The sequence below is a fragment of the Apteryx mantelli genome, chromosome Z, assembly GCF_036417845.1.
Source record: "Apteryx mantelli isolate bAptMan1 chromosome Z, bAptMan1.hap1, whole genome shotgun sequence".
NCBI classification, from domain to species: domain Eukaryota; kingdom Metazoa; phylum Chordata; class Aves; order Apterygiformes; family Apterygidae; genus Apteryx; species Apteryx mantelli.
In genome coordinates this window covers 9,074,470-9,099,701 of record NC_090020.1, presented here as the reverse complement: position 1 = coordinate 9,099,701, position 25,232 = coordinate 9,074,470, and the positions used below count along the sequence as shown (strand labels likewise).

The window sequence follows — 25,232 nt, the reverse complement described above, 5'->3', positions numbered from 1 at the left end:
ATGACCTAGCTGCTGTAAAGCCAGTTTAGGAACGGAACGGAGAATTAGAGCCAAAAATTTAACCCTTGAAATTTTTGGTCATTCAATTCACATGCCATACCATCCCTAAAACACCCGTGTGCTAGGCAACAGGATCGTTTTGAGGGTGAATGTTGTACGTAAACATACCCAGCAGCGGTACAGTAGCTCTCAGCTGCAGCCACACTTTGAAAAGAGATCCCAGTGCCTGCTCTGTATTAATGTTTTCCGTAACGAATAAACCCATTTTCCGATGAACAGGCCGGGTTTCTTTCCAAAGTCAGCTGAATTTAACAGGACCCTTCTCCATCTCGCTCTCCCTCTACCTCTCTCTTTTCTCAGCGATGGTCTGGGTGGTCTGGGGCTACCGGGGCTGTGTGCACCACGCGTGTGGCCTGCGCTTCCCCCTGCTTTTTCACCTCTCTCTTAAGCTCGCCTTCGAGGAGAGGGCAGGCCCATAGCCCACAGCACGGAGCCTGCCGACCGGCAGCCCTCGGCGTTGGCAAATTTCGTTCAAATCGTGCAAGCTCCAGCCAAGAGGCTGCTGCTCGCCAGCTCTCCCGGGCTGGGGTCGAGGGTCCTGCTAACCGAGCAGCACATCGCCTGGGAAGCCCAGCGGGCAAAGTGAGGCGCCTCTGACGAAGAGAGCTGCCTGCTGTGAAAAATGGTCCCCCCAATAATCGCTTCCTTAGAAAAAGAAAAGAAAGAAAAAAAACCCTGCAAGGCTGAGCTGTAGCTTCCGATTTAGGGAGAAACAGTGTGAGCTAAAGCTTGAACCCAGCAGTTTGGTAAGTTCTTGGTAGAGAAGATAAAGGCTGCTGCACTGGGTCAGACCAGCTAACCTTGTAGTCTGCTTAAAACAGTAATGACCGCACCTGCGTGCTTAGGGCAAGTACGCGCAGATCTTTTTTGCTGGATTCCCTGTACGGCAATGCAAAGACTTGGTTTTCAGGAGATAGATCGAATCTTTGCTCTGCATTGTCCCAGTCAACTCTTCCGTGAGTTTGTCTTGCCGCTTTCCAAACCTTTCAAGAGCTTTGACGCACCACAGAGACAAATTCTGCAGTTTAAATGGGATTGTTTGCAAGCATGTGATCACATCTGGGATAATCCCAGTGTCAGTAGGATGTGCAATCATGTTACCCACTGTGTAATCAAAGCAAAACAGTGCACGCTGAATTTTCCAGATATAGCATTTGCCTTGGGGTTGTTGCTACAGTAAAATAATGGGGTTTTTTTGGCTTCTGGAAGTGCAAAATGACCTACTGTGGGTGGCTGTTTTTTGTTGTTTTTTTTCCCCCCGGTATTCTTGTGGCTTCCCACTGGGGACTTGCAGTCCCTTTTTGTAGTTGTGATTCCCTCTGAAACAGGAGGAAATTCCCACAAAAGCGCCTGAACGACTATGGTGTGTTAGGTACCTGGGCAGCCCGGCACCCGCTGGGGTACAGCAGGGTGGGAGGTGAGCAGGAAGGAGAAGAGCGCTACGGGACTGAGCCGTGCAAGGGGAGATGCACAACCTGACCTCTGGGGTGGCTCTGCCCACGCCTCCTCTGTCTCATGAGCAAAATAGACCAAAAGGACTTTCAAGCTCAAAGAAGCAGGTCTCAATAGAATATAAACTGGAATAAATCTTTCCAAAGAGAACTCAAAGAGACCAGCTGAGAGAGGACAGAAATAGAAAGGTTTATGAATGAATCTCCTCTCACCCGCGGTGTCTCTGCAGGCGGGTTCCTGTTTCCTGGATCAGTTTCAGGTTGCTCAGGGGCTTTCTGGGTTGCAATAAGCTCTGTGCAGTCCCCTCTTCACCTGCAGAATCCTTTTCTTTGCATCCGCTTGGACGCCTGCTGATGCCTGTCGCCTCTCTCAGCCCCCTTTTTGCTATGATTTTGTCAGGCCAATACTTCTCTCTTCCTCTCCCAGTTGTGCCCTCAGCTCTCCCTTCTGCCCACCCCACTTTTCAGCCTCGGAGATTTCCCACCCCTGAGCAGGTCCAGCTCCCGCACCAGAGGTGCTCCTGCCGCTGGTGGCACCAAGGTACCCTGTGCCCGAATTCGCTGCCTGGCTGAGCGGTTCTTGACACCGGCAGCCACAGCTTGTGCCGAGGTGCCGTGGGTGAAGGGCCGGGTGCCAGAGGTGCAGGGGATGTCACCTGTGCTTGGGCTCACAGCAAGCCCTGGAGCCACCACCTCTGCTGGGCAGAGATGGCGTTGCCCTCGTCCCTGAACTCTGCAAGCACTGAGGGCACCAGGCTAACGAGCATGCTTGTCAGAGTATGGTCTCTGCAACACTGACAGTGCAGCAATTACTGGAAACCTCAGCCACGTGTTCGCTTTTGGAAAGGGCTTTTCAGGAATTTATTATCTCTGCAGCATGGTGCAGCCATCTTCTTAAAATTAGGCTCTTTATTTAGAGGGGTCTTTAAAAACATGCGATACACTCACAGTCAGGCTGGGGTTTTATTCTTGATACTCTTCTGTAGGTTGGCTGGTTGGCTTTTTTTTTTTCTCTTTGTAGATTTAAGCTTGCAGTTTGGGGAGACTTGTGGCCTTGAAAACTAGTCAAACTTTCTCCTGCGGAGAATCAAGGGCAGTAAGACTGTTGTTGCGGTGTCTATTGAGGCACTGACCCAAAGGTAACAGTGAATAATATCCCTAAAAGAAAGAAAGCTGGAAAATGAAAACTGTATTTTTTTTTTAATTCCTCATTAGTGATTCTACATAAAGGATATAAACCAATTCGGATAAGCTCCCCTACAAATGTCAGGAGGAGCAAACAAGCCATCATTCATGACGACGAATGGTTGCTACCTAGCAGGCTGCTATCACACTGAGCCAAGGAAAAATGGCCTGCTGTCATGCCTCATTTCTTGACTACTCCAGCCTGATGGCCTGGCTCGGCTCTCAAAGCAAGAACAGGAGTCCCATTCCTGGTGCTCTTGGAGGTGCTGCACACTTGCTGGGGCCATCAGGGCTCAATGGGGCTCTCTGGGAGGGACCACCAGGCAAATCCCTGCTCAGGCAAGGAAGGGGCAGGGCACAAACCTTAGGCAAAAACGGCCCCCAGCAACAGTGTACGCGTGAGACAGCTCCAGACAAAGCTGACCTATGCTTAGAGGACAAGGCAAACTGCGCTGAGCCCTGCTGTGGGGTGACTGCCACAAGCCATTTCTGCTCTCTGTGTGTCTGCTCCCATATGCCGCTGGGGTTTAAAAGGAGGATCGTTGTCTAGATACTTTCTTAAGGCATGGGGGGGAAAAAGCACACCTCTGCACTTCTGTGACCTGGCAGGAGTTCTTGTAGCAATGAAGGCTATTCAATGGGATGCAAGTGTCTCACACTGTCACACGCTTTGGCTAAAACATACCTCTCCAGCAAGAGCTGGAGCATGGTATCTAGCAGGAATTGGAAACGGGAGTTCTGGCAGAGCTGATCATACTGGCCCCCCTTCTGCTCATTTGTTCCCTGAGCTTACTGGAAGTGAGAGCTCTGTCTTGGCTCTAGTTGTGAATTGAGACAATTTTGGAAACAATTCTACCTCTAATGACACCTACCATTCATCTACCCTTTTTGCCTAGGGTCTATCTGACAAGCAGAGAACTTGTTCCTCAAAGTTTTGAGTGTGATGGCTGGCTTTGAGCACTAAAAAGCAAAAAAGGATCCCATGCAGGCCAATACAGGCAGGTACCAGCAGGAAACGTAACCTAAGGAAGCCATGCTTGGAAATTTGCTTTGAATGGAGGGGAGAAGAGGAGGTGGAATTTTAGGTAATGTCACTAGATATTGCTATTCAGCAAACTACAGGGACCTCAGAGGTACCTTCCCTCTCTGTGCAGCAAAAGGAATCTGGATTGTCATAAATGCTGTTTTCAGCTGGTTGGCTGCAGAAGATGAATTCAGAGTTGATTAGGTTATGAGACAGTATGGTTAGGAAACAGACTTCATGGAGCCACTTCATGGAGCCTGTCCTAGATTTGTGTACGGTAGATGTGATTTCAGGCCTTGGCAAGAGTAAAGAGTGATTGTTTGTGTGAAGAGAAAAGAGAGAGTCCCTCTGTGCAAGCAGGGACTGCTTTTTTTCTTTACATTTTTCTTCTTTATATTGGTTCCTCTCACAGGGAAATAGTCCAGGCCTCACTTTTTTGCACCTGTCATGGTGAGTACTTGTAAAACGTTCCCGTGAGTCCAGCAGTAACGTTGTACAATATCATGTCTTCTTTAGACCTTAATATCCATATTCCCCTCAGTGTGGCATCCTTTTTTCCTTCCCCAGGGGGCATGGTGCATGAAGTCCCATAAGGTTGGGACCTTGCCCAGCACCCTGTGCTGTTGTGGTGCTGCAAGGTAACGCTCTCCTTGGCACCACCAGGAAATATTCCCCAGTTGCATGACTTCCTGCAGTGCTGGGGAACACCGGTAGGATCTGGAGAAGGTGCCTCCTTAGACAGGCAATAGCAGTTTGTTTCCACATTGAACCATTACCCTCATCATAACTCTGTTTGTTCCTGCTTCTGATAAAGTTAAATTCAGAAAAGTTCTGCCCAACCTACACTTAGCCCGCAGGCTGCTGCTCCTGCCTCAGATCTGTGTCTGTCTGAAAATTTGTCCGTCTGGTTTCCCTCCCCGTCTGTCAGCTAATAGAGATTACTGACTGCCAGCAGCGCTGGCTCAAATGTCCTGAACAACATTTCCACTGCTGGAGTTGGTGCATGGTGCACCTGCTGGGATGGCAACAAGGAGAAAGAGCCCGTGCAACACCCTGTGCAGAGAGAGGAACGCGTCCTTCGGTTAGCCTCAAACTAAAATATGTCCCACACCAGACCAGATAGCTGTCCAGGACACTACACTTCCCCTGTAAATGTGCCCATATAGCTCAGGTGATGCTGAACAACCTGTGCTGGACTGGAAGTGTCCCTGGTATGGGCTCCTTATTAAACTACTATTGTATGGCATGAAGGAGGAAGCTGTAGTTTAGCCCATATACAAAGGATTTTCTGTCACTGCCCTGAGGAGAGAAGCACCTTTTTTTACATAGTGTAAGATATACACCCCAGGTTACTCCAGCTGGCTTTTAAAGACACCATGACCGCAGTATGCAAGACCATGAGTCTGGAACGAGTCATTACCGCTTTGAGCTGATGAACTTCTAGCATCCGTGGTGTGTGCAGAGGTGGAGGGGAGCAAAGCATTGTTGCAGGTGCATATGTCCATTTAGATGACCTGTTTCCTACTCTGAATCACCAAAAGGGAGAAGATATATCTAATTCTTTGGAACGGACAACCGTGACGTAAAGGAAGTAAAGAGCTTAAAAAATGCTGTCTGTTGAAAGGAAATATTTCATGCAGGAACATGAAAACCCAGCTGTAGATCCAGCATAGCATCCCCCCAAAGTGGGTTTTATGTAGCTCTTTCCTCCTCCTAACTGACTTTGAAAATGCATAGTCCCGTTTCTAATGGTAAAAAGCCCTCCACACTACTCCAGCCCTCAAATTATTGCATGAAGATAACAGCAAAAAAGGAAAATGCCACAGTGAGTTTGGAGGAAGACCTTTTGAGCTGAGATTTAAGATTAGCCTCTGCTAACCCTGGAATGACCCAGTGAAATTTACCTAAAATTGGCTGGGGGGTTTCTTTGTTCTTTCATTCAAGTCGAGGACTGTGAGCTCCTGCCATGAATGTGAGGGACTTCGGTTGGGACTACTGCACTCTTCTCTCTTCCAGCTCCATGCGATATCTAATATTTCAAAGCAGAAAGCTTCTTGTCCTGCCTGAGTGGCTGTTGCCTGCTGCCAGGAGAACCACAACTAGCTGGTCCTGCCACTCGTGCTCACGTGGCATCTCTACCCAGTGCTAGGGAGCTTCATTTTTAGGGGCCAGCTTTCCCCTCTGGGGAGAGCATCTGGTCTCCTACAGACTTTCAGAAAGATTGTAGGAAATTTAAAACTTTGGGTCCTCTGTCAAATGGGGTTGAAGCTGTCCAAAAGTTTGAAAGTTATTCTCTCTCTTCCTTCTTCCCTCCTGGGCAGTGAGACTGCATGGGAAAAGAGCCTACGCCACTGATTGCAGGAATGGTAAGATGGAGAAAGAGATGTTCAGCAGTTTGTTGTATTGACAGGTAAAGGTGGCCAAACCTGTTCTTCTGGATTGGTTTTTGCATGTATATGAATGAAATGCCATTAAAGATACTGAGTTGTCATATAAAATCCTCTTTGTGATGAAAAGGGGATCCTGGCTCGGATCACTGTGTTAAAATTTTCCCTGGGTCAGATCATCAGTTCTGCAAAAGCATGTTGCAGAGGCATCAGTCAAGACAATCGTCAGGGTGTGCCTCCAGATTTTGCTCTGTGCACGCTCTTGTGATTCCTAACCTCATCTCAGGGCAGGCTCCTTCAACCGCAGTGCATGGTAAAGGTGTGATGGATGAAGAGGACAGCACTATTGTAATGTCTAATGAAAAGGTGCAAATGCAGTGCTGGTAGCTCTGAAGACTGCCCGCAGTCTCCAGTTATTGCATCCTGGATGGTTCTAGGAATAACATGCCATTACTAATTTGTAGTAACACATAGCTTCTAATTTATTGAAATGGTTTGGGGGTTTTCTTCTGTTTAAAATGAATGGAAAAACTACATAATTAATCTGCTTGCAGCTCATGTTGTATCAGAGATGGCTTTGAGTTTAGAAGGATATTGACTCCTCCAAAGTGTCAAAGCACGTACTCTAGCGCTTAGGGAGGATGCTTGGCTAAATCCAGTCTGCTTTTCTCTCTGATAGTCTGGCCAAGAGGAAACGCGTGGTCTTTACACCAGAGATGAGATTTGTTACGCCGAATGGGTGCAATAGAGAGCAGAACTGCCAGGGACTTACCACATCAATTATCTGCAGCAAAGAAAGCTGAAGCTCAACTACCAGAGGTTGGGAGTCGTTCACCACAGGTCGTTCAAGACGACTGTAGTTTCTCAGCAGATCTCTGTACAAGCGTCTCTGGCCTTCACCCTGCTGAGAGACTAAGGGAAAAGAAAGATGATTAACATCTGTCATTCAGATGGTCACACAGTCCATGTTGTTTGTTTGCTTGAAAAAATGTCTCTGAATGTCTTTTTAACTTGAAACCGGTTTCCTGAAAAGTAAGGATCTCTAATTCTGCCCATAGGGGTGCTGACAGAGCTTTTCTGTCGTGCGTCAGCCACACAGAAAAACTGGACTCAACCGGGAACCCTCCTGCTGATGGTGCAGGGAGACCAGGCTCTGAAGCCAAAGGGCACCTTCTTGGAAAGCGGCCAGAGGGCTCTTATTTGCTGCTTCCAGAAACCAGCTGCCACGGAGCCGGAGCTGGTGTCATTACCTGAACATACCCTGTGTTTACCTAGCATCACTGACAGGTCCTGTTAGTACCTGGAGCCCTTCTCCGTGCATGTTCAGGAAGCAAGGGTTTGTCCCCAAAATGGGTGCAGGTGCAGATGCTCTGGGCTGTGACTACCCGGGCTCTACCTAAGAGCTGCACCAAACGGGGTGAGGCTCAGAGGCTGCATGTTCGCTGAGGCCAAATTCATCCTGCCAGCACGAGTGTGTACTCCCTGAGTTGTCCCTGCCAAGGAATCTGCACTTTGTATTATTATTACTTTGGAACAAAGCTTTTTTTTTTTTTTTTTCTTATGCGCTGCAGCTCCTATAGTCTTGTGTGTGACTTTTTTGTAACACGTGAGCAGAGCTTTTCACAGTGACCCTGGGACTCTTCTAACAGTGGTGAGATGAATAGCTTTTGACAATCCACACAAACTGTAACAACCAGTTCCTCCTTCCTCGGTCCCCTGATGTGCTCAGCGAACCCTGCAAGCCTGGGGCAGGCTGCTCTCCACCACAGCAGCGACGCCTTTTAAAATTAATATCATTCAGTTTATAAATGTCTTTAATTAGTGTTCCCTTCAGTGTTCCTGATGCTGGAGGGATCTTTGTGGCTTTCCAGTATGACGGTGCCTAGTTAGCAAGGAGGGAGGGTATTTTTATTTATTTTGGTGAGTTATACCAACATGTCGTCTTCATGGGCCTTTTATGCCTTTGAATAATATATTATATGGTCATGGAGAACCAGAGAAGCAGATGTAACAGAGCTGCTCCAACATTTTCACTCTCTTTGAAGACAAGCCCTGGCCACAGTTTCTCTACTCCACCAGCTCTGGCAAACTTCCCTGCTAGGAAATTATTTAGGTCCTCTGTTATAATTTTAGTATGTAACCCCCTGCCTCCCTTGCAAGGTCCTTGTGTGGGAAGGAGACCGGTGAAGATCACATCACATTTTCCTTTGGAAAGAGGGCCCGTGCTCCGAGCCAACGCGCTGCCCTCTCTCTCCCTGCACCATGTCACGTTGCTGTGCTTCAGGGAAAGGATGACCACCTGCACCATGCCTCATCCTTAGCACTCCTGTCGTGTTCACCTTTAACCTCCCTTTGAAACAGTCTACCTCAGCTTTTACTATCAAAACGTGCCCTTTGCCAGGCTCTTCAGGTCGCCGCTGCAGCTGGTACCATCGCTGACGATGTGCAGTAAACCATCCACCCCAGGGGGCTGACGGGGGAGATTTGGGCACAACCCTTTGCTGTGGACCCCGGGCAGCTGACTTTGCGCTGTGTGCTCCAGCCGTGCTGTAACCGGGCCCCTTGCCCCGATAAACCTTGCGAGCTGAAGTAACCCAGCACGAGATGTTTGCACCCGGTCCTCCACCCCTTCTTCACTTCTCCCTTCTGCAGCATGGTCCTGTTACTTGGTGACCTCTTGTATCTGCAACTGTTGACATATCCCAGCTGATCTGTTCTGAGCCTGCTGAGCTGGTGCTCGTTGCCATATGTTTGTGTGCTCTTTGGTTTTGTTTACAAAATTGCGTAGGTTCAGAAGCGGTGGAGCCTTTGTGGTCTCCTGGCAAATTGCCGGGGCAGCTGTTGGTGTTGCAAAGGCTTCGCTTGTCTAATCAGGCTGCTATATCCCCATCGCAGTGGCTCTGGAGCAGGAATGGAGAAGGGCAACAGGTCAAAACTGTGTTTTTATAAACTTCTTTCAATCTTAAAATGCTTAGTGTTTCATACTCCGGAGAGATTCCTGCTTTTTATCCCTCTAATGCCTGTGCTAGTGCTTTGTGACATTACATCTCTGAGTGCTAAGTGGAGTGTTTGCTGGTGATGGGGAAGCCGAGGCCTCTCGGGAGCAGCGACAGGATAAGCATTACTGCTGCCAGCCCCCCAGCCACAGAAATCTCTACCTCAGTCCCTGGCACTGTGAGCTCCCTGGTGCCTGATATGAAATTTTAAACGAGGCTGGAAGTTGGAAGCCAATTTTTAAGGTTGCCAAGTCAGTCTCCCAAAAGCAATGCCAGACTTACCTGCCTAGGTCTGTTGTGAGAGAGTCTTTACCTGCAAATAACTGCTGGTGGGCATTAGCAAGCAATGCTTGCTTGATGCAGGCCCCTGAGGAGCAGAGAGCCTCTTATGACCCACAGCTTCAGCCAGTGCCCCCCTTATTGCTGAATTAGCTTTGAATCAGCAGGAAAAAAAAAACTATATCTCATTAAAAATTCAGGGAAGAGGAGTGGATGCTGTTTCTCTTAACTTTAGTAAGGCTTTTGACAGTGTCTGCCGTAACATCCTCATTGACAAAGAGATGAAGTATGGACAGTGGTGAGGTGGAATGAAAACTGGCTAACTCCCAAGCTCAGAGGGTTGTGAGCAGCAGCACAAAGCCCAGCTGGAGGCCAGTCACTAGTGGTGTCCCCCAGGGGCTGATACTAGAGGCAATACTGTTTAACGTCTTAATCAGTGATCTGGATGATGGGACGGAGGGCACCCTCAGCATATTTGCAGATGGCACAAAACCCAGAGGAGTGGCTGGTACGCCAGAGGGCTGTGCTGCCGTTCAGAGGGACCTCAGCTGGCTGGAGAGATGGGCAGAGAGGAACCTCATGCGGTTCAGCAAAGGGAAGTGCAGAGTCCTGCACCTGGGGAGAAATCACCCCATACACCAGTACTTGCTGGGGGCCCCCCTGGGAGTCCCGGTGGGAAAACAAGTTGAATATGCACCAGCAATGTGCAGTCATGGCAAAGAAGGTCTATGGCATCCTGGGCTGCATTAGGCAGAGCATTGCCGGCGGGTCAAGGGAGGTGATCCTTCTCCTCTACTCAGCACTGGTGAGGCCGTATCTGGAGTACTGTGTCCAGTGCTGGTCTCCTCAGTGCAGGAGAGATACGGACACAGCAGAGCAAGCACAGTGACAGGCCATGAAAATGGTGAAGAGGCTGGAGCATCTGTCATATGAGGAGAGGCTGAAAGAGCTGGGACTGTTCAGGCTGGCGAAGAGAAGGCTAGGGGGGAACTTATTCATGTGTATAAATACCTGATGGGGAATATAAAGAAGATGGAACAAGGCTCTTCTCAGTGATGCTTGTGACAAGAGACAATGGGCATGAATCAAAACACAAGAAATTCCATTTAAACGTAGGGAAAAGAAAGCTTTTTTATCGTAGGTGTGATCAAACACTGAAACAGGTTGTCCAGAGAGGTTCTGTGGTCTCCATCCCTGGAGATGTTCAAAATCCAACTGGACACAGCCCTGGGCAACCTGCTCGTGCTGCCTCTGCTTGGAGCATGGCGTTTGGACTAGGCAATCTCTGGAAGAGCCTTGGATTGCCTTCCAACCTCAGCCAATCTGTGGTTATGTAAAAATTTTCTTTTGATGGTGTCTCCTAGCCTTATGCCATGGGAGTCGCCTCAGTTCTGGTGCTTCTGCACATTGGAGTTCCTGGCCTTGCAGTGGAGGGATTCATTAGCATTGGCTTACTGAAGTCTGACAAGTTGCACGTAAAGAGAAATTGAAAGAGAGAAGATGAAGAACTAGAGTGACCCCTGGCAAAACATCATCGGGGTGGAAACCCAATCCTGTAACCTTCTACCTAAAATAAAGAAATAACTGACTGTTAATACAGATCTTTTTCTTGGATAATGCTTGTGAACATCGCAGCAGCGAAGGCCATTCAGTAGGAACAAATCTAGTCTGATCAAGGCTTCTACCTACTGTTATCTTTCTCTGGGCAAAGGTGGTGATTGTTGCTGTACTCCTTTTGGACACCTGGTAGCATAAGGTGCATGAGCCTGCTGATGGCAGAGAGAGCCTGGGGAAGGAGCTGTGCTCGGAATAACACATGGCCGGCGTGGCTGCAGTGGTGCCAAGGCAGAGGGCATCCTCAGAGAGTTTGCTTATAGTAAGTCTAAGAGGTAATGAGCATGTGCAAAAGTGGCCTCCTGTCACAGAGTGAGGTGCGCTCTGTTCCTAGTGGGAAGAATAGCAAGTATTGACAGACTCTGCGGTAATGTGCTTTGGATGCTAAAGGGCTCTCTACTTTTGTGGAAAGGGCATCAAAGCCATCTGTGGCTCGGAGCTGAAATCAAAAAAAAAAAAAAAAAAAAAGAAGCTGGACATGAAGCACAGATTTCATTTCTAGCAGAAAATGTAGCAAACATCTAGAAAAAGGGCTGCTCCGTCTTGGTGTCCTCACATCAGGGCTGCTGGATGTCTTTCTTGAGAATTTGCTTAAACCAAAAAGCTGCTGGACTAGATATGGGGTGATTAGGTGACATGCAATGGCCTGAGATAGGCAGCGCATCAGGTCCCTCCAGCTTTACTCTCTGATTAACCTGAGTGGTGGATCCCCTAAACTGCTCCTACAGTTTGCAGACAACTGGAAGGCACAAGGCCAATTAATTAATCCATGGCAGGAATGGGGTCCCCAGACAGCTGTGTGAAGAGCTTTATGAACAGTAGAGGTAGTCATGGAGCAGACTGATTTCTTAGGTACCTCTTCGAATCTCTTCTCTCTCTCCTGCAAAGAAGTCTGCAAGAAGCCCACACTGTGATGCCCACTGTTTGAGCGACATGATCAATAAACTGCTCTCAAAATCTCTTGGGCACACATGCTCTTATTGAATTGTGTCTTTCTTTCTAGCACGGAGTTGATGTGAGTAGCACAGCAAGGTAACCTCCTAGAAACTGTTTCTCTATTGCAGTATGCTACCTTCTCCTCTCTACCAGGTAAATTTTGGCCCCTCCAAATGTATTACTGTGAGACCAGGGAACTTCGCAGGGAGGATGCTGCTGTGGCCTCTGCTGGATCAGGGAGTCCTGTGATAGGGAAGATGAACTTGTAACAAGGAAGCAGGAGGTGGCAGCTTCCCTGTGGGCTTATTTCTGAGGTGCAGATCTCCTGCTTTACACGCCTGTGAATAGCTGTCCTTCTCCTCCTTCATTCCCCTGCATCATGCCTGTCTTGAATTATTTGGGCAGAAAAGAAAGCAAGCCACCTTGCTGTTAGCTTACAGTCTGGGCTGTCTCTCCTTCCACATGCCTGGTCTGCACAGGGGATTTCATCATCTTCGTCAAATGCGGACATGCTGCAATGTCCAGCCAGGGTTAGGCAAAGAGAGGAAGAGTTAAACATGGGATCTTTGTGTCTTAAAAAAAATCAGCAGAGCTTTGGTAGCTGAGCTGCAGAGACCTCCTTAGAGCAAACCTGGAAGCAGGTTAATACTTGCATCCAGCTATTTGGGTAAAGTGTGGATCAGTAACTAGAAGGAGAGAGGTGTCTCTGATGGGGCTTGCACAGGTAGTTTTTCACAGTGACTTTGAGCCTTCGTGCTATCTATGAAGGGTTTTGAATTCTCTGAGACGGTGCAGTTTAATTAGGTCAAGCTGGAGCTGGCTGATGTCAGCTCCAAGTCAGCAGCTGGGCATGCCCAAGCTCAAGTCTGGACCAAACTCCCCATGCCCTGATGCCAGTGATGGTGAGGAGAGCTGTCTCAATTGGCCTGCATGCTTTGTGGCTTGCTTAGGCATGATGATCTTGATGCGACTCAGATATCCGATCTGGCGGCACAGCTGAAAATCAATTTTGCGGTGTTTTTTTTCTGTTGGTTTGTTTTTTGTTTTTTGTTTTTTTTTTTAATAAAAACCTCCCTGGGCCCTGGGGCAAAAGTCCAGTTCTTGCCAGCTTCCCAGTTTCGTTCCAGAAGTGGTCTGCTCCTTGACTGAGCGTCACTGGTGTGGCTCACAAAATGGCTTGCTGCACACAAGTATTTATTAAATAAGGCAACGTCACCAGGGGGTTGGGTGGAAGGGCATGGATTCCCAAGATGTTCTGAGCAACATTAACTGTACTTGTTGATCATTCCTTCTCTTGTTCATGGTGTTCCTCAGTTCCTGTGATATCATTGCTGTGGTACTTATTCACTCCCCTTGCACTTTGTGCAGATACTCCACCACATCTGCATACTTTGTTTCTCTCTCTGTACTGTTCTTTTGCCACATTCCTGCTGCTCTTTTCTTTTTTATTACTGTTTCCTAAAGGAAATTGAGGGGAATTCTGGCCTTTTCTGAAAACCAGTGTCCTTATACTCATAGATCTTATTATGTTTCGTTGTATAATGAATGCCTGCAATCTCAGTATGACTGGAACATTTACACAGCAAAAAAGCATGAGGAAAACCTTTGGGTATCAGAGCTGTCTAACTCCTAGAACCTCGTATATTTTCCTAAAAACCTGCAGACTTTTATGAGGTAACTAACCCTCTATTATTTACCTCTGCTTAGCTTATCACTGAACTCTTACAGGGATTTTAGTTATTTCTTCGGGAATGCATGTGGAATGGTCACAGAGAGATAAACAGCATATGCAATAATCAATTATGGGGGGAAGTAACAGGGGTAATATCACTGAAAATGCAGGTTATTTCACAGGCAACTTCATCAGCATAAATAATTGAAATTGCAATATCTCTTACCAAAACGTGGCGTGCTTTACTGCTTTGGTAGCTATAAGAAAGCATTCACCTTAGTTTGTGTATTTTGCAGATTTCGGAGAACGTAAAGCATCTCACTGCCATATGTCACTTAATCCCCAAAGACACAGATGTGTCCCATCTGCTTTTGTTCTTACGTGCAGGGTTGTTGCTTTTGTCTGGGGCTGCAAATGCATTATTTCTTTCAGCGTCCTTGGCTTTAAAACGTATGCCATCACACTAGGTGAAGAGTACTCGCACGGGAACCAAGGGCACGGCAACAGCTGCCTCAAGCCTCCGTGTGTGTGGTGCATGTTTGTGTGTTTGGGTATTTGAATACTTCTCCCATTTAAAACCTCTTTTTAATCTACTTCCCTTCTGCATAATCTTCGATTCTAATCTTTGGTTCTCACTGTGCAGATTGTTTCTGCGTCTTACGCTCAAAACTCATTAGGTACCCAGAGAAATCTAAGAAATGCCATATTTTCCTAGGCAAATTGTATCTAATCTTCCTGATATTGGCCATTTCTGTTTGATTATACCAGTTAAAGGACTCCTAGTAGAAATGGGTATTAAAGGGTATGTGACAAAAGGTTTCAACTCAGAGACTTGAGGCACATGACAACGTGCTAAAAAGAGAATGTAGGCCATTACATAGTGAAAGAACGGATTATTTTTTCAGTGGTTCCTGCTGGCTTGGTGCAGGTGTTTTAAAGACAAGGATATATGTGTGTGAGGTGAAGAGACGTGTGTTAGGCTATTACCAACATTGGCATACCTCTCCAATGTAGAGTAGTTATCTAAACTGCTTCATTGCTCTGGAACAGAATCGGAAAGGGAAAAAACCTGTATTGTTAGTGTACTGCTTTTTTTCATTAGCTCCGTACAATACGAGTGTAAGTGCTACAGTACTAGACGTAGAGCAGCATGGGAGCAGCAGATGGAGGAGCAGAGGAGCGGAGGGGGACTCACCTAGCTGAGACACGTCACAGCAACCCTTGCCAGCTATGCTGGGATTTTGCGGGGAGGAGCAGTAAATGAAATGGCACAGACCATAAAATCAAACGCAGTTCTCCTAGGTAATATACTTTCGTCACAGACTTGCCTTTACTAGGCAGAAAAAACCATTCCTTTTTTCACAAGTCGCAGGTGAGGGACCTTGCCTCAAAACCCTTGCCTCAACGTGATGTTCCTGAGGCAGATGTGATAGCGTTGAACAGCTCGGGGCGATGCAGATGACAGGTCAGAGTGAAAATGCTCCAAACGGCCGTGTCGCAGAAACCAACCAGCCAGTGTGTCCAAAGGTGTTGCAGTGATCTTTCCCCCTCCTCTTCATGACAGTCAGCTGCAGCGGTGGTTGTCCTGGAGTTGGCTGCTTCCTGAAGGATGCATTTTTGTCTCTGGAAGGGCAGCCTTGTCCACCTGCAAGTTGTTCTGCACAGCCATCCTCAGCAGCAACAGTACTCAGAATGAAATGTTCTTCATTCGTCGGTGGCACCTTCCGCCCTCTTCGGCGTCACCTGAGCCCCAGCTGTTGCCCGTGGGCAAGGTGAGAGGGCTGGGAGATGTGAATAGACGCCTTCCCAAGACCTGAAATGGTTTCCTGCTCAGGGCGCAAAACTTACCTAAAACTCCCCTGGACCACATTCAGCCCTGTTTTAAGGAGCGCTGCTGAGCTTCTCCCGAGCCCGGCTTAACGCGCTGTTGGCCTGCGTGGCAGGTGCTGTGCTGCTGGCTGGCTGGTGCCAATCCGGAGGTTTTGGGCAGCACAAGTGACTGCAATCAAGGGACTTCTCTAAGAAGTCTGCGGCTGTAGTAGTCTAGGTCTTCAATGACAAGGGGAAGTCTAAATACAGGCATGAAAATTCCCAGCAGGGAGTCTGAATTTATTTCACTCTGAAAATGGAAGCTGCTTTTAAGATGGTCTTGATGAGTGAAATCGCTGGCTCGGAGCAAATTAGACTTGTGGCCAGTCAAACAAGTGTCTGCAGATACCTGACGCAGGGCACTCACAATTGTGAGAAGTGCTTTGTTTTGGCTGATTCAGCGCAGATTAGCTTATGTGCATATCTAGTGGCTGAATATTAGCTGTATCATGAAGTAAGGGCTGTTTTTCCCCCAGTTTCTGAATGTCACGGGGTCTTAATAACGCCTGAGTGTTTGTTAGTTTTGATCTGCCCCTGTTTTCAGGATGCCAGAAGCAACTACCTCTTCTTCAGGTACAAGCCTGGAGTCCTGGTTTTGCTGGAATCTGCGGGGGTATGAAACATATGGCTTTCCTTGCTGTACTCTGCCAGGCAAACCTGTATTGACTGACTGACTCTGATCCTCACCAAGAGGAGCAATGAAGCACAGTGAAAATAAGGCACTTTCAGGCAATGGGAGAACTTGATTTGGACTTGACTTTAGCCTCTTGGGATCAAACCTTTGGTAACTCCAGTATAACAGTCTGAAATTATGCCAGCGCAAACAAAACAAAATTGGTGTCCCAAGTGTCCAGGTGGAGTAAAACTGTCATCTTGTGATTCAGGAGCAGATGTCTGCACGTGTGAGACATTTGCTGCTGTAAGAGATCCGAATGAGCCTGAAAAGTGAAAAATGGCCCCATGCTGTCTGGCCTGCTCTCTTGCATGCCCTCCTGTCCCCGAAAGGCTGGTGTCATCACTGGCTGGCACTCAGCTTGGCCCTTGAACAAAACGCTGCTGCAGAGGGTATGCTGCAGGGTAGCTGCTTGGCTTCCTTAGAAAGGCATGTCTTTTGCCTTGAAGCGACCGGCTGAAGGCAGAGTTGAAGGATAGAAAGGGAGAAAACCTCATTTGGTGCAGAAATATAAATCCTGAGCTTTGAAAGCCTGCTGGAAGAACCTAGCTGTAACTCCCATCGACACAGATATTCCGGGTACCTTGCATACGTTGACCAAGTTCTTTAGACTGGAGTTGCCATTAATTAGCATGTGTGAGATACTTTAACTTTGTGTTGTGGTATCAGCTGGAAGGTCCCACTGGGGGTGAGAGCCCCCTTGGGCTAAACCTCGTACAGCTGCTTGGTGGGAAGGTGTTGCCAACTGAAACAGGGAAGAGCGACTGCATGGCAACTTAACCCATAGGGATGAGCCCAAGCACCAATATCAAGCCCATGGGAAAGCTCGGAAGGAGCCTGGACTGGGGAGGAGGGGAAGGGTCTGCTTTGCAGTTGTTTGTGAGGACTTTGAAGTTTTCAATAAGTAATCATGAAAGCACCATGAATAATGCTTTCTAGTCCTAGCCTTAGCTAGGGTGGACTACTGAAAATTTCCTGGATATCCTGTGGCTCCTTCAACCCCAAATCTGCTGCAGTGGAGTGAATCTGCAGCAGTGAGAGACGGCTTTAGCTGTGTGATTTGGCAAGCCCCTTCCTTTGTTTACAAGATGTGCTTTCCGGGATCCAAGGGCAAACCAGGCTTTTGTTTCTCTGAGAAATCATAGATACATTTTGACCTTGGAGAGGGTTTTTTTAACTAGCTTTCTATCTGGCTACAGTGGAAATGAGCCCTAGGAATACATGGATAGCCGTGACAGCTGTGCAGTGATTTGGCTCCTAGCATGTGTGTCTGGGCTGTGCACGTGCATGTGGACTCCTTCTGTCCCGCCTGGAGGAGCACCTTCAGGGTTGCCTAGGAGTCTCTGACTTCCTGAAATTCCTAGGCCCTTTTGTCGATGGTACGTGATGCCTGTACAAGAACGGGTCTAATTCAAAGTTGCTGCCTGTTTGCCAGCTCTGAAGCTCTCAACTTGAAACTCGGACAACTGCAAACCACCTAACAACTATTTCTTTCATTCTTTATTTCCTCTTCCTGTTGTTCCAGCCGCTCCTCCTCAGGCTAGATTTGAGTGTGCTGATGGCTTTTCTAAAGTGGCACGATATTCAGGGAGAAATAATCCGTCATCTGACATGCCATGTTTCACCACCCTGCAGGCTCAAGATGAGGAATTTCTTCTCCGAAAAGGGCACAAGATGGCTAAGAATTACGGAACGAATTTTCTGAAACTCAATATGAACCCCTGCATTAGGCTGCTTCCCGCCACACCCCAAACCTCCTGTCTCAGAGGAGAAGAAAACACTAAGCAGCAACCTCCTTTACGGACAACCTATATTCAGCCCCATTGAGCCCCCCCACTTCTGGAGTCATGTGTCCCACTGGGGCTCCTCAGGGCAGCACGAGGCAGACACTGTCTCGTGGAGTGAGTCTAGCTGAGGCCATGGAGACGAGGAGGGGCCTGGAGCACGGCATGTCCAAGGAGAGGCAGACAGAAACGCTTTTGGTTTTAGCCTGGGAACGAGAAGGTGAAGGGGAGCTCCCCTAGCTCTCTCCAGCTCCCGTGTGAGAGGGCACTGAGATGATGGAGCCAGACTCCTCCAGGAGGTGCACAGGGACAGCACCAAACAGACACAAGTCACAACACGGGGCATTGCCAGGGGACCAATGGAGAATTTTTTTCTCAGGAGGGTGCTCACCTCCCGAGAGAAGGGTTCAGCAAGGCTGTAGCATCTCCATCCTTGGAGATCTTCTCATCTCACTGCACAAGGAGCAACCGAACTGAGTTGTCCCTGCTGTGAGCAGGGGGTTTGGACCAGGTGACCTCTGGAGATCCCTTCCAGCTGAATTATTCTGCAGGTCTAGGTTTCTACATAGATGCGATCCTCTCTCACCCCAGCTGTGCTTTGCAATCTACCGCTTTATTTTCTCTCTTGATATGGTGGGGATCAAAGCGACCAGTGACTCTTTCCCACATAGTCTCAGCTGAACTTTAGGGAAGATGGTGTGCAGTCTTGTCAATCCCACCTGCAAACTGTGGCTTTAGGCTGTTATTTGAACAGCAGCAGACTTTCCAGCTGTCGCTGTGTTAGCCTCCGGCTATTAATAATTCCCATAATTCCCATGGCGAATTCAGCCAAAGGGAGTGGGCAGAGGTCCCTCTTGTCCTGGACAGTGGCATGGAAAGGAAGGCTTGACACCTCTCTCAGGGAACGAGGCGGGAAGGGTGAGCTCCTCACCATCCTCAAAGGGAAACGAGCTCTCCTTAAAATCTGTCCTTTCCTCTAAATCCTTTGTCCAAATCCAGCCTGCATTAAGGAGAGAAATGAGGACTGGTAACTGACCTGTCCTCACTCAACTTTCTGGAAGGTGAAAAGGACTGCAGACATCCATTTCAGTGCTCTGTGCACCACAACTCATAGCAAGTCATCCAGCTGACTACAGGTTATCTTTCCATTGCAAACTACTGGCTTAGTCATGAGCCCTGAGCGGGAAGACAATGTTATTTCCAGACACATCATCTGATTCTCACCTCTGACTTGTCATTTGCTGCTTTCCTCAATGCAGAAATTACTTGGTAAGCAGCACTTTTTCTGCAAGCCAGATTTGCTCAGGAGTGTACTCCAAACCAGCAACAACCTCCGTTCTACCTATTTTATTCCCATGGATATTACTCTTTCCTCTCTTCCTTAACTGGATTATACAGGGTCTCTGTGTAGTGAGCATCCTCTGGCAACCACGTTAGGAGCTGTGCAAATTGTTTAGAACTACTTTAAATGCATACTAGAGTTGGGGAGACATTATCTCTCTCTCTCTCTCTCTCTCTCCATGCTTATGACAAACAAGTAAAACACTGTGCTAATCCTTGGTTCAGGATGTGCAGTGAAATTGAATGGATTTGGGGTACTTATGTCCCCTTGAAAACTACAGCCATCAGGCTTAGAGGAAAATATTCCCTGCTGTGTGATTGAAGTAGCCACGCTCTCAGACTCTGGGAAGAGTCATTTCATCACGCAGGCACAAGAAGCAAACATGCTGTTCACCGTTCCCTCTGCACCATGGAGATATTAAATGGAGATTATCTTTCTGTGCTTGGAGAAGTTTTCAGCTGCTGACAAAATCATGCAATATGCTACTGCCATCACTAACTCATCCTCTTCCCTCGTGTCTTCGGAGAGCAGACCAGAGGGAGAAAAAAAGGTCTGGAGCTGTCTTTAAAAACTGAATTTTGTACCCGAAATGGGAACTTCTGCTTTGAGACGGTCAGATGGCCCCCGTGCTGAGCCTGGGCTGAAGGCTCCTCAGACACTACCTGGCATTGTCCCAAACTCCATGCAAATGCTACTTTCTTGTGCACTGTTACCTTTGTGGACTCTCAAACTCAGAGCACTATTCCAATAGGCAACTATACCAATAGGTCCTGGTGAGGTTGGGGCCCAGGTGCTTTTCCTGGATCCTCTCACTCTTCCTAGTGAGATTTGGGAACAGTTAGCACAGAAAGATGTAGCCCAGATCACTGTCAGCTACTGCGCATGAAAAGAGCTCCAACTTTCTTGGAGCCTAGCGACATCTCACGAACAGGACCTGGGCCAGTCCCAGAGTTACAGCTGTGCCTACTGCAATGCAAAGCAGTAAATGTACATATAAGATTAGTGAGTTAACATGAAGCCTTCTTCACTGAAATGAAAAGTCGATCTCAAGGGGCATGCATGTGCAGCAAGTTGCTGTAGCAGACAGTAACACACAGCAGATCATCTCAGGAGACTTGCCTAGGACTTTGCCTGCATGTCTTAAATGTGTTGACATGTCCCTGCCCATGGGACCCTGTGTGTCTGTATGCCTGAGCAGGCAGCTAGCATTGCTTGCTGGAGTGACCAGACTCTGGTGTGCATGCCCTTAGAGGTTATAGCAATGGCTATAATGGGCATGGACAGTAATTTCCCCTCTCTGCAAGGTGCATGTGTGGCATCTTTTCAACCAGTACAGAAGAAAAGACCTACTTGTTCAGGCACAAACCTTTCTCATCTCTTTCTATTTTCGACTTTTTCCAGATCCTTTGCAATCTTTTAAACTCTGTGTCATCCCAGGAACGCAGAGGATCCGGGGAACTGGGGTGAGTGTGGCCTTCAGCCTTCACTTAAGGGTGTGAAAGACTCTCAGTGATCTGACTTTTGCACCAGGTGCTTGCCTGGTAACCTGTATGAGGTTCAAAGGTAGAGCTCTTCCGCTGACCACCTAAATTCACATGACTTTACATGGCACTCCATTAAGGCACAGGACTTCTAGCATCTGTCGGACTGGGTTTTTCCGAAGTAAACCAGTTTGCTCTACACAGTTCAGTGCAATTACATCAGTTCTACCGAGTTAAGGTCCAAAGTTTAAACTCCATATATTTAAATACCAGCCTTGATTCTTCCCTCTACAGAGACCTCTAAACCCAGGTCACCTCAGTCTAACTAGCTCACATTAAACAAATTGCAGCTTGGCAGCAGAATTGGGCTTTTTGAGACTGTCTTGCCAATGGTATTGCTGCTGCAAGAACAGCACCTGCTTGCATGGAAGTGAACCAAGGACAGTAGCGAAGATTTGCTCCTAGAGATGACCAGCTGTGCTCTAAGGTGATCACCAGGTCTGGGCTAAGACCACAGAGATACAGGAAGCATGAAATGAGCGTGGAGTTCAACCCTGCGCTGTGAGTGAGCCAAAGACGAGCTGTTTTGCACAGGCTGAAGAAAACCAAGCCAGGCTGAGCGACTTCATCGCTTACGTCTGTAAGCTGGTTAGCTCACTTGCAGCCTCCCCTGCTGTGGATGTGCCCCGTGCTGCTCAGCTCTTCCCTTCCCAGAGGGGTGGCAGCGGGGAAGCTCTGTCCTTCCCTTGGCTGTGCCTTGGCTGGGCTTTTGAAAGCCTCAGGGCCAGAGGGTGGCTCTGCTGCTGGGCTGCACAGAGCAAGGAAACCAAGAGGTCTGAAGACCACACTGATGCTGCCTCTTGTGCTTGCACAGAAACCTGCCTGAACGAGCAGATGTGGGGGCAAAGGGGTGGTTGTTTTCACCATTCAAGGGTGCCGCAAATATAATTCTCAGATTTGCTGTCCAGTGCAGAGGGTGTTAGCCCATTGGGTAAATCGCTGGGCCTAAATACACTTGATTTGTGGCTCAACTTAATTCTTATTTCCCTGTGGCAAAGTGAAGGCTTGACTTTTTTTTTCTTTTTTTTTCTTTAAAACTAAAAGATGATGACAACAGGCCAGCCTACATTTCATGTCAGCTTTGGTCCTGTAGGTTAAGTTGGTGAGGAGTCTCGGTGCCAGGAAACCATGAGGAGGGGTCGTTTGCCACGACCGGCAGCCCAAGTTGGTGCTTGGCTGGAGCTGGTGTTAGGACGCATTTGGGAAGGAGGGCTGCAGCGCCCTAGCAAGAAGGGCATGTCTGCCAGGGCTCCCAGCGGTGGTGCAAGCGAAGCTGGGATGAGGCTGTCAAAGCAAAAAGTTGCGATAGGACTGAAAAAAGTGATGCAGGGATTTTTTTTTTTTCTCTTCTGGCTTATTTCCTGTCCTTCCCCCCTGCTCTCCCCCCCCCACCCCCAACTTTCCTGTCAAAAGGCCTTGGAGGAGGTTTTAGTAAGTAAGAAATTGTTATGAATTCTGTTGGAACAAGGCAGCAGCGTGCGAGAGTGATGTTAGTTACGACGGACTCGCTGTGACTTCCCCACGTGGGTGCAGTGGGTGATCCTGGGGGAGTTCATTCGCAGTGCCCTGTCAGAACGGCTCTGCTACGGATAACTTGCTAATAACATCTTTATTTTTTTCTCTTCTCATCCCTTGACCAGTTCTTGGGGCTTTTCTTAAAAAAAAAGAAAGAAAGAAAGAAAGAAAGAAAGAAAGAAAGAAAGAGAAAACCCTCTATCCCTATAGAAGGGGGCATGTACAGACCATCCTGATTAGAGATTCATTTTGCTCCGTGTTAGCAGCTGTCTGTAAAAGTGCATACTTTTACATATAAACAGCTGGTAAAAGCACCTAATAACAAACTGTCTGAATTATTTATAAAAGCAGTTTGTGTCTTCACAAGCTGCTCAGAAAAACTGAGCGTTGGCCTTGATGAATTAGTGATTACACTGTATTTAAAAGGCAGTATTTTAACCACTCAAAGTGGCACTGCACACGAACTGAGTTACATCATAACTAGCTGCTATCAATCACCGGGCTGTTAGTTCAGCTCCTGGAGAAGCACAGAAATATCTTACAAAGAAAGACAGCAAAGCTCTCGGTTAAGGGAAGTGGGGGAACACATCTCTGCAATACCTCTGCCACTTTAGGTAGCTGAAAAGTGGGGGTACAGCGGTGAAAGGTGCAGATGTTTTGCAGATTCGTATAAGCTGATGAGGAATTATATGGGTGCAAGGGACACGTGTGGTCCAGTGCAACATCATGTAGACGTCAGCTTCCTGTGCCCCTGGGCTTCTGGAATATGTGGACCATGTTATACTCTCTGCTTTAAAGAGACAATCCTCATTTCCCTGTGCAGAAATCGTGCATGACAGGACATAGTCCTGCACATCTGGAATACTCAGTGTTAGAACTCAGAGTTGCTGAAGGCAAACGCGTTTCACATAAAAAGCTGACCTTTTTAGGGAGTAATAAAAGCACACTTTGTGTAGGATCCTGAATATCATTCAGGATTGTTGCAATTTCAGCTTCTCATTTAAAAATCCTTTATTAGCTTTACAAGCCTCCATGTTTCGGAAGGATAACACAGTCCCTGCTTTTGTTTGTAACACACTGGAACTTCGGGATGTACAGTTGGTCACACTGACAACTTAGACTACAAGACTACAATAATTTACATCACTTTGCATGTTTAAGTCTTACAGAATGATGCACAGAAAATAAACAGTTAAGAATTTTTCTTCTGGTCATATTTTCTTAGCAGAAAAACACCATTTCAGCCTCACACCTATAAGGCTCTAATAGCCAGCCTGTCCAGCCAGCAGTTACGGTTTCTTATTCCCAAAAAAGCACTAATAAGGTAAATCTCTAAAGGAGATCAAGAACATTTTCCTCTTGAAAATCATTCAATGCGTTTCAACCATTTCAATACATTTCTGAAAGTGAAAATAGCTGTTTTCATTTAAAAAAAATACGGCTCTTCCCTTCTTAAGAAGAGAAGGTGCTCAGTAGCATAAAATCCAAAGACTTAGTCAAACTGGTTACAAAACTCCCCTTAACTTCAGTGGGACCAGGACTGGATTCAGACAAGGTTTAGACTGCACGCAGAGGTAAGTCCTAAAAACAGAGCAGGGGATGGGGGTATGACTGGGGTTTGGAAAAAAGGAAAAGAAAACAAAAGAATGGACAGCCGAGCGGAGCTTACCTTTAAAGAAAGACAGGAACAAGGGTGCCCAGAGCCACAGTCCAGAATAAACAAATCCCAAACACTTCCCTGCAAGCATCGTCAGAGCAGGCTGGCTGCCCCTCCGGAGCAGAGGCTGAAGCAGGACGAAGTCTTGGAGGCAGCACGCAGTGACTGATGGATTTGGCAATTACAGTAATAAGGCATCCAGCCAGCTTCCCACCGGGTGAGAGAAGTGCATTTGCTTGTGCGTTTCTCCAGTCCCCAGGAGCAAAATCAGCTCGGTGCAGGGTGAGTAACCCCAAGCATTGAGGGGGCTGGCTACTTTGCTGAGGACTCACATGCCCAGGCACCCCAAGCCTTTCCCAGTGCAGCCGCAAAAGCCAGGGGTCCCCGCGCACAGCTGCCTGCCTGCGGTGAGGGAGGGCAGCCGTGGCACCGGGAGATGCTCTCCTCATCCCGCCGCCGCCGCCGGCCCGGCTGCAGCGCTCCCGCTGCCTGCGCGTGGCTGCCTCCGGAGCCGCTGCCCGGCATGGGGAGGTGTGCCCTGGCTCTGCTCCCTGGCACTGCCTCCGTGCTCCCCCCACCGCTGCCGGCTCCCCCCAGGAGGCTGCATGCACAGGGGGGCTCCCCGAGGTGGTCCCCACCTCCTGCGCCGCTTTATTTACCATCCAGGCAAAAGCAAGGCAAGGGAAAGGCTTGAATATGTTTCATTACATGCACTGTTTTCATCTTTTTTACTCTTTTGCCCCTCTTTTGTGTTCACCTACTTCTCTTTCTTTGAACAGCGCGGCCAGGACAAAACTGCAGCCTGTAGCTCTCAGGGATATTTTACCACTGCATGATCTGCGCTGGTGTCTCCCTCCTGCCTTCCCCTGTGTAGGTGTGCGTGCGTGCATGCATTTGTGTGTGTCTTGCACCTTTCTGACCCCTTTAAGCAATGCCAGCTGGACTGTGTGGCTGGGGCTGAGGTCTTCCCCCCGCCGAGTTGGGGCAGCGAGTCTCTCCTGAGTGCACTGACCCAGTCCCTGCTGTCTCTGTGCAAGCAGAGAGAGGTGCTGCAAATCTCCCCTGTCCCTAGCTCTTGGACTGGCAGCGACCAGATGATCCTGGTGAAGTAGTTTCCAGGCTGAATTAGCTGCCATGTATGTTAAATCAAACTCTGGATCGTGTTACTTTTGGTATGGAGATAGAAAGGAAAGGGGTTAATTCTTCTGTGCTTCCTTTTGCTCAGGTGAAATGAGCAGATGCACCAT

At 48.0% G+C, this 25,232-nt stretch overlaps 1 protein-coding gene across 1 annotated transcript in view; it reads right to left on the bottom strand.

Annotated features, from left to right (window-relative positions):
• LOC136995298 (neuronal acetylcholine receptor subunit alpha-7-like) overlaps nucleotides 1-24,246 on the bottom strand; it is a 64,355-nt gene extending 40,109 nt beyond the window's left edge. The window contains exons 1-2 of the mRNA XM_067315549.1: nucleotides 23,998-24,246; nucleotides 6,880-7,019 (exon numbers count right to left, since the gene is read on the bottom strand). Of these exons, the coding sequence (XP_067171650.1) occupies nucleotides 6,880-7,019; nucleotides 23,998-24,076 (219 nt within the window). The 5' untranslated portion in view covers nucleotides 24,077-24,246. The remainder of the gene's footprint in view (nucleotides 1-6,879; nucleotides 7,020-23,997) is intronic.
• Between the last annotated feature and the right edge of the window lie 986 nt (nucleotides 24,247-25,232).